The sequence below is a fragment of the Martes martes genome (assembly GCF_963455335.1).
Source record: "Martes martes genome assembly, chromosome: 13".
Lineage (NCBI taxonomy): Eukaryota > Metazoa > Chordata > Mammalia > Carnivora > Mustelidae > Martes > Martes martes.
In genome coordinates, this window is record NC_137901.1 from 87,052,698 (window position 1) to 87,064,391 (window position 11,694).

Consider the following 11,694-nt stretch of genomic DNA (forward strand, 5'->3'; position numbering starts at 1 on the left):
CTCGGCCCAGGGTGTTTCTGCCATCGGCACACAAAATGTTTCTGGGACCAGGTGGGCAAACCCTCTGGGGCAGGGATCTCTCTCTCTCGTTGGAGGAGCTGTTTTTCGTTTTGTTTTGTTTTAAAGATTTTATTTTTAAGTCACCGCCACACGTGACGTGGGGCTCGAGCTCACAAGCCCCAGATCAAGAGTTGCACCTCTAGGGACTGAGCCGGCCAGGTGCCCCCGAGGAGCTATTTTTTTTAAATATCACTTAAAAAAAATACACAATAAAACAAACATTTAAGAATTCAAGGAACCCACACCTTAATACAAATTGTTAATGAAAATAAGCTTTATTACATCAAGTAATAAATACATACAAAGATGCAAACAGTTTTAGTCATTTTTCTTCCAGATGTTTAGATCACCTTACGGGAAAAGCAGAACTGACATCCACACACAGTCTTGGCAGGAAAACTGGGGGGTGAGGGGGTTCTTGTTAGGTTCAGTAGGGTTGCTCTCTCTTCTGTATTTATAACTTGTGCATTTTTTAAAATTGACCTCAAAGCACTCGTAGTCATGCAAGCAAATGCTTAAGCACAAAAGAAGTTATATTAAGCGGAACACACACCGTGGGGCAAACGTATGCACTCAAAAAACAAAACAAACCAAAAAAACCTTCAGAGTTGTATTAGCTTATGAAAAAGAACGGAGAACAATCTGGGTAACGTAACTGGGAGCTTTGCTGTGAGATAGGTATCTTTTACGTGCATCTTTTAAATCAATGCTTAGGAGAAAAACAAAAACAAAAACAAAAACCCCTGGGTAATTCCTAACTATTTAAAACGTAAATCCTAGTCCACTGCAAAATATTTCTCAATCTCAGAGCCTCGTGAACCACGGGAGGGACGTGGGAAGGAGAAACCAAACTGTTACCATTTTGAAAGCAAGAGTTTCATCTGAACATGGGAGATGAGCTGTAACTTCTGGTCTTAGACAAAGATGGAAAACCTTCCGCGCTGATCGGCAGCTAGGATCGGGCATTCCGTTCCGTTTCCGCCAAGCACTCTCGAACCAGTCCTCTGGCGTGAATGATGCCTGGAGGAGAAGCAGAGGCTCAGGTCCAGCAGAACCCACTCCCAGAGAGAAAGAGGGCCTGGCGCAACCCAGCTGGAAAGCCCTCGCCCTGGAAGGGACCTCGGGACCTGCATCCAAACCACCCCGCCGTTCCGGTGGTTTGGAAACCCCCACCTCGAAGGCCTTCCCTCCTAGCCCAGACTCCTCTTCACGGCTCCTACCAGTCCCTTCCTGCACACACGGGGACGACCAGCAAGCTCTCTTGGCAGGTCAAGCCGTCAGAGGACGGGAGAAGGTGCGTCTCCACCCGCTTTCGGTAAGCCTGACCCACTCTGCAGAATCCAGGACTTCCAATCGTGATTTTTCTCTGGCTTCTTCATATTCTAAGTCCTAGAAAGGGCTTGTCCAGGGTCCAGCCTGCACAGTTAGGATGCAAGACTGCTCGTTTGTGTCCAACCTTGGTCCACTGTGACGTTGCCCGCCAGGTGCCGAGAGCACCTACCGCCCCATCACTCCCCTGCCTGTCTCCTCTCTCTGGTTTGCTGGCCACCATTTGGTTGTTGAGTTGGTTTTGTTGTTGTTGTTGTTGTCGTCGCCTTTAGTGAATGCGGTGAGATACTAATCTCGTTTTAAAGGACACAAAGAATGTACTCCTCCTGAGAGGGGACAGCCGGAGGGATTGTGAATGACATCCCCAGGTCACGCAGGTGGCCACGTCCCTCATATCTTATCTCCGAGCTTCAGAAGACTTTTTTCCAGAAAGGGCCAGATGGGTAAATATCTCAGGATTTGCAGGCCACAGAGGCTCTGTCACAACCGTTCAAGCAGCCACTAGAGAAGCAATGGGTGTGGCCATCTTCCAATAACCCTTTATTACGAATGCTGAAGTCTGAGCTGCAGATCAGTTTCACGTGTCACAGAATCTTTTTTTTTTTTAAGATGTTATTTATTTATTTGATAGAGACACAGTGAGGGAGCGAGCAGAAGCAGGGGGAGAGGGAGAAGGAGACCCCTGCTGAGCGGGGAGGCAGACACGGGGCTCGATCCGAGGACTCTGGGATCATGACCTGAGCCAAAGGCAGAGGCTTAACGACTGAGCCACCCACGCACCCCAGAATCATCTCCCACCATTAAAAGCTAAAAAATATGCTTGGCCTATCAGTTATAGTTTGCTGACCTACCCACCCACCATGCGCCTGACTTCCCCGTACCCTTTATGACCCTTCTTTACCCTGTTCGGACATGAACTTGCCTAGCCTGGACTCCGCTACTGGTGAGCGTGACCGCAGGACCAGCTGTTCACACAGCACTCGCCCTGGAGCCATCACGAGGCACAGGCATCGGCTGGCCTGAACCCGTTGGCTTTTTAGGGTGACTGCAGATCACCTGTTAGACTCTGGGGTCCAGCATCTTCCCAAGGATTTCCACTCGGGTGGCCAGAACTCCAGATGTCAGGACTGTCTTGCTTCCCCTGCCTCCAAACAGAGGTCTGGACACAGAGCGATGCTCACCTGCCCCCGCCCCCCAGGGTGGGTCGGGGTTCACCCCCCACAACAAGCCCTGTCCACGAAGGCTTCACAGACACCAGGGAAGCCCACTGCTGTACTCAGCCAGCCTCGCCCACCACTGTGGAGTCCTGGCCTCCACAGAAGCCCCCCTTTATGCCCCAGATTCACTCCAGGCTTGCCTCTGCAGACTTCCTTGGAAACACCAGATCCCTCCCGAAATTAATTCGCACCTAGGCCACTGCTGTTCTGCACCACCACCTTCTAGAACAGAAATGCTCTTCTCCCCTCCACCCCGGTGACTTCACGAGGTGCCAGCCAATTTCATGCCACCCCCCACCCCCTCCCCGCCGCTCCGATCAGCTGGTCAGTCATGTCTTCACGTGAGTCACCGGTTTTCTGTGACATCATGCTCCTGCCCGCCCGCCTTCCCTCTGCAATCACCAAGGAACTTCAGAGGGTTCCTGCTCTCCCTCCCAGACTAGCACGGACCCAGGCGCCCCCTCTGGCTCTGCTCCAGAGCGGACAGCAGAGGGCAACACCCGGCCCGCCCAGAGAAAGAAGCCCGGCGCGTCTGGCCTCCTGCGGCTCCCTGGGCCCAGCAGCAGCCAACAGGGGCAGAGCAGGCAACAGACAAAGCAGCAGGATCTGGGCTATAAAGGTTCCTTTTTTAAAGCACACGGACCCTCCCAGGAGGCACGTGCGAGGCCTTCCTGTCAGATCCCAAGAACACCTTCATCCCACAGCCCGGCCCACCCCCGCCCCTGCGGACGCCTCCACACTGGATTAACGCTTTGGGAGCCCCTGGGGCACAGGGGACCTCCCCACACCCCCCCCAGGGAGGCGGCACCCGTCAGGGGAGTCTGGGTCCCACTACTTACCCCGTTTTAGTCTCTCCATGGCACTCTTGCTCCCGGCGTACGTGGGTCTGATCTCTTTCCCCAGCTCCTCGATGATGGCCAGCAGCTCAGCATACTTGCTTTGGGGTACCTGGCTGTTCCCCGTTCCCTAGAATCAGAAGGAAGAGCTTACATGGACTGAACCCTAACCTCACCCCAAGGCCACAGTCAGGACCGCACCATACACCAGCCACAGTGAGGACAGGGCAGGGAGAGGCCCGGCCCTGAGGCAGCTCCTGGAGGCAGGGCAGCCTGGCCTCGTCTCCCAGAGCGGCCATCTGTGCCGAGGCCAGGCTGGTCCACCCTGAGGGGTAACCACAGACCAGAGAGCTGGGCGCCTCTGCTGTCCTCCTGCAGAGAACGAAACCACCAGCAGCCTCCAGAAGGCTTTTAACATCTCAGATAAGAAAAAGAAGGACCGGCTTGTCTCGGCAACTACTGGGCACTTCCTAGGACCTAGGTCGATGCCTACGTACATCCCAGGGGAGGACGGTCCAGAGCACGGGGATGAGACAGGGGCCACACCCTGGGGTCAGCAGGACTACAAAGAATTGCCAAAGACCATCCGGACAGAACACAGAACGTGTTTCAATTTGCTCATTCGCCCCCTCCGCTGGCAGGGCTCACCCCACAAAACCCCTTTTTCTCTAGACCCCACCCACAGCCCAAGTAAGCACCCCGATGGTGAGGCTGGGATCCCCGCGGGCACCCCCCCAAGGCCCTCGCCTGCTCCTCCCTCCTCCTCTGCCACCTCCGTGTCCTGCCTCCAGAGCCTTCCTCCTGTCCTCGCTCAGCTCCCCAGCACCGTCCGGGTGCCGCCTCCTGGCCCGGCGGTCCTCCCCGCCATCCTCCCACCGCCGCTTTCTCTGGCGGTCCCGGCCCAGGTCCCGCATCTGCTCCTGGGACAGCACGGCCTGGCGCGGCATGGCCGGCCGCCACCCTCTCCCAGGGCCAGCCTCCGCGGCGACCCTAGAATGCCGCCGCGTTCCAGTGACGGCAGAGAACCGGACGGCAGCCACGGCCAGAGGGCACCGAGGCGTGGGGCCTGGCCAGGTCCGTCCACCGGCGACAGCGAGTGAGGCTGGTGCCAGCATCGACCCCGCCGGGCGGTGAGGAAGCAGATCTCTACGAGGCTGCCGAGCAGGGGGCAGAACCACAGGAAACCCCCGTGGCCCGGCTCAAGGACCCCCGTTCCCGATGACGTGCATCTGGGCTCCAGAAGGATAGGGCCCCGTCCTCCTCTTTGCTGGGGCCACCACCTGAGGGGAGGGAGTGAGAACAGGGTCCGCTCTCCCCTGCCCAGGCGCAGATCCAGAGCCCAGGTCAGGCCTCCCTTCCTCAAGAGTCCAGTCCAGAGACCCCCGCCACAGGGACACACGTGGCCGGCGGCCCCAACAGGGTGTGCAGCCCTCAGGCCTTCCCAGCCTCTCCTCGGGCTCTCCGCGCCCCACCTCTCAGGAGCCCCGTGAAACACACATCCCAGCCCTCGCCCTGATGCCTCGAGGCTTGAAACATGAGGCTGGCCAGGGCCGTGGTGAAAGTCCAGATGACCGTTCCATCCCGTCGCGTCTACTCCGCCTGTCCCAGCCGCTCTCCTGCCCGGATGGTGGGAAGCATGTCCCCTCGGTGCCCAGGCCAGCCCCACAGCCCGTCCCACCCGCCACACATCCCCCCCACTGCCGTACCTGGGTGTAGCCGAGAGACGGCGGCCCGTAGTCGCTCAGCAGCTGGCGGTACTGGGAGGATGTCGCCATGCTGGTGGAGGGCGGGTGGACGCTCCCAGCTACGGGGGACAAGAGAAGAGTCAGCGATTGTGTAACTGTACCCAAAGCAAAGACTCTGGGTCCTGCCACAGTCCCCCTACCTCGGGACCAGGCCAAACAGCGGTGTTTTGTCCTCAGAGGACAGAGACCCCACTCCCGTCCCCTGGTTCGGCGATGGCCGATGCTCAGCCCAGACGACAGGAAAATGCAGCGAGCAGGTCGCCGCTCCTCATTCCCACCAGCACAGCGGCCGCCGCGCCCCAACCACCGAACTCGCTCTTGGCCGCGAGGTCAGGATTGGTAGCAAAGATGAAATCTGCGGCTACCCTTGGCCTGATCCCTGCCACAGGGGCCCACCTGCTACTGGGGCTGGTCCCCACGGCGTGCGCCGGGCCCCCTCCCCACGTCTGCCATGGGAGACAGGGAGGGCTCCGAGGACCGGAGACCTCACCCCGGTGGGAGACCGGCTCACTGGACCCCAAGTCAGGAATCTGGAGTCTATCACCGTGTGTCTGCGTGTCCTCAGTCGCCCCTCCGTCTGCCTGAGCCCCTGTGGTTCCCTCCCCAAAGAGGGGCCAGGACCCGCGACAGTCTGCTCCTACGCCTGGATGGCTCCCACCCCAAGAGGGGAGGGACAGGGCCCCGTCTGTGGACGGCAGCACTCAGACACCCCGTCCCTCAGCGGCGAGGGAGCACGTGGGGACAGGGCCCGGCTCGGAATGGAGTCTCCGGGCTGGGGGGAGGGGGGGAGTCATCAGCGGGGAATTTTCCGGCTCCAGCTCGGTAGCCGGAAGCGTGCAGACCCATAATGGCGGCCAAGTGGCCATTAGCGGGTAGAGGATGTCCTGCAGAATTACAAACAGCGGTAACCATGGAGAATTTACCTAGCCCTCCTCGGCAGCCGACCGCCTGCCTCCACGCCCAGTCGAGGAGCAGCTCCCCCTCTGCCTGCCGCCCCCAGAGCCACACGGTCTCTCAAGCACACGGCGCACTACGCAGACTTGGCCCCGGGGATGGACAGCTGGTGCCAGGCTGGCCAAACCGACCAGCTGCTCATCTGGTGCGAGCAGGGGAGGGGACAGGGAGGAAGGACGCTCGGGAGCTCTGGCTGCCGGAGTGCAAGGGGCCCTCGGGGAGCCCTGGAGGCCCGCACCGGGAAGAGACACACAGACAGGGTGGGCGTTCTCCTGAGCCACACGCCACAGGACAGGCTGGCACCCCGAATCCTGTCCCTCTGTCCTTCTGGCCAGGAGCTGGGGACAGCTCTGTACCTGAGATTTCCTCCTCGCTCTCAGGCCTGCCCCGGATTTTACCTCTCCCACCCCAAGCCGGGGCCCCGGTTTAGGCTCCGATGTGGGGTGCCCAGTCAGGGAACATGGTTCCTGCCACCTCTCAGCTGGTAAGAGGGCACATCACCGGGCCTGTCCTCGCCCCAGTCACCACACCTCTCAAGCAGGGACAGAAAGGCACCTGTGCTACAGGGCCCACAGTGCTCAGGCTGGGGACGAACTACCAGCAGTACTTCGACCTCCATCCAAGGCAGACGTGCAGGACTGGAGCACAGGGACAGGGCGGGGTGGGTGCCCCCCCAGGGACCCCTCACCACAGCAGCCAAACGCCAACTTCCCAAACCACCTGACTTGGGCAGTGAGTGTGGTTTTCGCAGCCCCAGATCCGGGTTCCAGCCCTGACCGCCACAAGATAACACACCTCTCTGGAAGGCCAGGACGCTAAGTGCAACCCCAGGGGGGTACACACCCCTGCAGAGCAGCCCAGGGTCCAGGACATCCCGGGTCGTGGGCAGGAGATGAGTGGGACTCAGGAGCTCACTCCCTGGACCGCCCTCACCGCTTGTTGCTGGTCACGTGCTTCTCACCTCCCTGCCTCCTGTCCCATCTGCTTTCCTAACGAGTGCCTGGACCAGGACTTGGTCTGGCTCTGACCTTGGAAAAGACCTTTCCCTCTCTGGGGTTCAGTTTCTCCACCTGTTTGAGGCAATGGTTCCCAACATTATGTCTAAAACCCCAGTCTTCCATGGGTCTAGGGTTAGGTCGAGGCGGTGGGTGCTAAGAGAGAGGGAGGAGAAATCACCTGGTTTGGGTGGGGGGCTGGGGTCAGGCAACAGCTGAGGGCTTGCCTTTCCCATCACCAGGTGACACGGTAGGTGACCCCAGTCGTGTGTCAGTGCCAGTCTCTTACTCTGCTGAACAGGAGGGGGGGTGTGTGAGGCCCTAGGGAGACTTGGCAGAAGGGCCCTGAGTTCTACTCATGCCCACTCCTTCCGGCAGACACGGGGAGGGCCAGTGCAGCGGGCTGCAGGAGGCCAGGGAGAAAACCAGACTGGGCGTGAGCACGGCAGTCTCCGAGCATCACAGACAATGCACGCAGTGTGCGGGGACCAGGGAGGGCCCAGAGCCGAGGGAGGGATTGGCAGAGGCCAGCAGCTCCTGGGGCCAGGCGCAGCTCCCCGCCCCCACGCCAGACAAAGAGCGGCCTGGGCCTGGGGAGCTGGCGGCCTTCCCGCCACTTGGGGCGCCTGGGGGGGGGGTGCTCTCCGGCGGGGAGGCGGGGGCTTTGTCTAACTCCGCCACTGCCACCGCCGGCCAGGCCGCGGCTTGGCAACCCGCGAGCAGGAGGCAGTGCTGGAGGGCGTGAGGGATGATGACAAGGAAGCCGAGGAGCGGCAGCGGAGAGTCCATCTTGGATGCAAATGGCAGGGGGAGGCTGGGGCTTTCGGGAGGGTCCGTGGGGAGGAGCGCAGCCCCCCACCATAACACCAGATATCTGGGGACCTCAGCAGTCCTCCTGGCAATCAGCCCAGAGGAAAACCTGTGCACAGGTGCCAGCCAGCCCAGCACAGGGCTGCAGGGGTCCTGAGTGGGTGCCCCTGTCATTTGACCCCAATCCCCAAAGGTCTCAGTTTAGGGCACCTGCCTCAACTATCCTAGGCCAGGCCTGAGATTTTCAGGGTGCCCAGGCTGGCAGCAAGACCTTCCGGCCCGCACACCCCAGAAACGGATGAGGCAGGCAAAGAGAAATCCTATCTGGACCACAAAGCCTCTCTCTGTAAGGTCTGCAGACCCCCAAGGGGGTGCGAACATTTGAGAAAATAATGGCTGTTGGCTCTTGGGACTCGGACCCCAAATTTAACCAATTCAACTTTGCCTCCACTGGCACCCTGAATCTTAACCCTTTCCAACCCCTAAATCTGTGTCCTATAAGTTAAAATACATATAGATAGATAGACAGACAGACAGACTGATTTCCTGGGTCCCTCTTAAGCTTTTTGGAGTTAGAGAGTCACCGTTTGGAGACAAGGCCCAAAACTCGCGGCCAACTGCCAACGTGGCATTTCTGACCAGCAAGGCCAATCCCCACCCCCACCAGGCCTCTGCCCCCTCCCCCCCTCCAACGTGCCTGCTTTTTTGGAAGTCTGCTGCCAAGTGTCTAAAGGAGAAAGACCTAAGCTAGGGGAAAAGCAGGTCACACCCCAACCTCACCATCTTCCTTTCCCCACCCCAGGCCTCCCTGGATCCCTGGGGCAAGCCCCGGGGCACAGCCTGGAGCCGCCTGACAACTTCTGGAGGAGTTTCCCGGGATCGCCGGGCTCCAGCCCCCGGGAAGGGGGAGGACGCCCCTCCACTCCGGCTTCCGCAGAAGGGGCCTTCGAAGCCCAGACTTGGGGGCTCTGAAATGCGGGGGTCTGGGCTGAACGCCGCCCTCACCCACCGCCCGCAGGCACTCAGAAGCCCCCGGTCTTCTCCAACTTCTGTCACTCCGCGCACGCCTGAGGGGACATCCGGCGTGCCGCGTTGCGGGCGCCCCAGCTCCGACGCGCCGGACCGAGCCCCCACGGATGATCGAGTCCCCCGCACCGCCGGTGACCCCAGCGGCCCCGCGCGCTCAGGGGGAGCCAGCACCTGGCACGCTCGCCGCCCCCGCCCTGCCCACGCACGGCCTGGCCTGGCTCGCCCGCACCCCTGCAGCCCGCCCCCCACCCAGCCCCGGGCCCGCGGCCCCCGCTCCCCAAGGGCGACCCGGGCCCCGCGCCCCGCTCCCGGCGTGGCCCGGCCGCTCCCGACTCCCGCCGGCAGGGGCCCTCGCCGAGCCGCCCAAAAGCCAGAGGAAAAAGGAGCAGAGAAAAGCCTCCCCCGCCCTCGCCCGCCGCACTCCCCGCGATCCCTCGGCCGCCGGCGTGGGGGGGACCGCGGCGGCCGCCCGCGCCCCCGGCCCCGGCCCCGGCCGAGCCCCGCCGCGGCGCGGGGCGCCCCCGCGAACTTTGGCGGCGCGGGCGCCGGAATCATGGCGGCGGCGGCCGCGCTGCCCCGGGCCGGGACCCGGTGCCCGGCGCCCCCGGCCACCGCGGGCCCCCGGGAGCCGGGGCCGGGGCCGGGCGCGCCGGCCCCCAACTTGGCGGCACTTGGGGCGCGGCGCGCGCGGCCCGCGGGGCGCACTCACTCACCGGCGTTGAGGGAGGCGGCGGGCATGTGCGCGGCCAAGTTCGGTTTGTAAGACATCCCCCCGAGCGGCGGGGCGCGCCGGGGCGCCGCGGGGCCAGGCCCGCGAGGGCGGCGGCGGCGGCGGCGGCGGCGGCGGCGAGGCCGGGCGGCGGCGAGGCGGGCCCGGCGTCCGAGCGCCCGTCCGTGCGCCCGCCGAGCTCCCGCGCACTTTTTGTTGTTGACGGCTCGGGCCGCACCGGCAAATATGGCCGTCCCTCACCCTGACACCCGCTGCAGTATATCACCCATACATCGGGCGGGCGGGCGCAGGGGCGGCCGCAAACTTTGAGCGGAGCCAGCGGGGCCGGCCCGGGCCGGGAGGGGGCGGCCCGGCGCGCCGCGGCCCGGCGTCAGGGGGCGGCTCCGCCCGCGGCCGCGCCCCGCGCCTCCGGCCGCGCTGGGCGCCCGCAACTTGGCAAAGTTTGGGGGGCTGGGTCCCGGCGGCGCCCGAGGCCCGCGTGGGTCCCTTTCTTCTGCTAGGCTCTCCGCGCCCGGAGACTCGCTATTTTACCGCTTCGTCTCTTTCTGTCCTTCCTTCCTTCCTTTTTTTTTTTTTTTTTTTTTTTAATAGCTAGGTAGGATTTCAGAATTACTTTTTCCCCCCTTGGATGTGGGGGCAGGGATGGAAAATTACCTGGAGAAAATGGTGGCGAGTGGTATTTTTAAGCACGTAGATCATTCCAGACGCCGAAGTCTGGCCATTCCCCAGAATAAGAACAACCAATTCTTGACATTGATTTCAAATAAATTTCGTGTCCCTGTCAGTATTAAGTGGTTTTTAACCCTTCTGGGGGCCTACGAGACTCCTTGGAGACTGGCAAAAACCAGAGGCCTCTTCCGTGCAAAATTCACTCTTGCATCCACGTAAACTCTACATCTTAACTAATTCAGATGTTTAAGAAGCGCCTACTATGTGCCTGGCACCGGTCCAGGCGCCGAGGATACAAGAATGAACTTGACAAAATTTCTACGTTCCTGGAGTAATTTTTTATTGGAGTCACAATTTTCAGCCCTCCTTACACCCCCACCCCTCCAGCCCAGCTTCAGGTCTGACCGAAACTTAGCATCAAATGCTATCTTGGATTAGATGACTAAGCTTTTGAAGGTACCGTTTCTTGGAGTTCCTCTTAAACAGTAAAGCTTGTCAAAATACACAAGATACCCACCCTTTTCTGCCGTTTTTAATCGCCATGCCGTGCAGATTTTAATTAGTCACAGACCTTCAGGCACATCTGGATCTAATGAAGAAGACATCAACCTCCCCACCGAGAGCGAAGGGTTACCACACATGCCTTCCCTCTTCCCATTTAGGATGCAAAGTGCAGGTGATACCCCCTCTCCAGCTTAACCAGCACCCCCGGTTTCAGCTTTAGGCTCGTTCAGCCAAGGATGCTCAGGGAAATTTCATTTCATGAATGAATTAATGACAAGCTCTCCTGCACTGCCCCAGGGGCCCAAATACTCCAGAGGAGCACTGTCCAATCAAAACATAAAAGCGAGCCACATATGTAATTTTAAATGTTCTAGCAGTCACAGTTTAGAAATCAAAAGACTGGCGAAACTAATCTGTTTGACACAATATATCTTGAACAATATGTCAAATATAATGAACATACAGAAGTTAAGATACTTTCTATTCTTTTCATCCTACAGAGTCTTCGAGAAGTAGCATGCATTGCACACTAGTCACAGGGGATCTTAATTCAGACTAGTCACTTTTCAAGGGTGCCACAGCCCCAAGAGGTAGGGGCTTTCCTATTGGACAGTGCGGGGCTAGAAGCTGCAAGGAGAGAGCTCATAAGGCAGATACACCTGGGTACTAATTCTGGCTCTACCTGAGAGCTGTGTGCCTGGGCCTCAGTTTCCCTGATGCAAGAATCCGAATCTCAGAGACCTGCCCCATTCCTCCTGCAAATGGTCTGGGCTATTCTCTTTTTATATTATTTTTTGACGCGATGCCTAACCCCTT

The 11,694-nt window shown here is 60.0% G+C and overlaps 1 protein-coding gene across 2 annotated transcripts; it reads right to left on the bottom strand.

The window, feature by feature from the left end:
• Positions 1–314: 314 nt before the first annotated feature.
• On the bottom strand, positions 315–9,994 carry CDK2AP1 (cyclin dependent kinase 2 associated protein 1). 2 transcript variants are annotated; one of them, XM_080820907.1, is made up of 4 exons: positions 9,689–9,994; positions 5,149–5,246; positions 3,446–3,572; positions 315–1,080 (listed from the first exon to the last, which is right to left on the bottom strand). In XM_080820907.1, exons 1-4 carry the CDS (start codon positions 9,741–9,743, stop codon positions 1,013–1,015), a joined length of 348 nt encoding a protein of 115 aa, XP_080677033.1. In that variant the 5' UTR covers positions 9,744–9,994; the 3' UTR covers positions 315–1,012. The 2 variants fall into 2 exon arrangements, with proteins under 2 accessions (XP_080677033.1, XP_080677034.1); XM_080820908.1 differs by lacking the exon at positions 9,689–9,994 and adding an exon at positions 8,956–9,052.
• Positions 9,995–11,694: the final 1,700 nt, after the last annotated feature.

Excerpts from the sequence above, each read along its gene's own strand:
- CDK2AP1 (XM_080820907.1), bottom strand. The coding sequence starts at position 9,743 with ATGTCTTACAAACCGAACTTGGCCGCGCACATGCCCGCCGCCTCCCTC. Across the intron at positions 3,573-5,148 it reads CGTCTCTCGGCTACACCCAG|GGAACGGGGAACAGCCAGGT; the intron begins GTACGGCAGTGG and ends TTCTGATTCTAG. Across the intron at positions 1,081-3,445 it reads CATGGAGAGACTAAAACGGG|GCATCATTCACGCCAGAGGA; the intron begins GTAAGTAGTGGG and ends CTTCTCCTCCAG.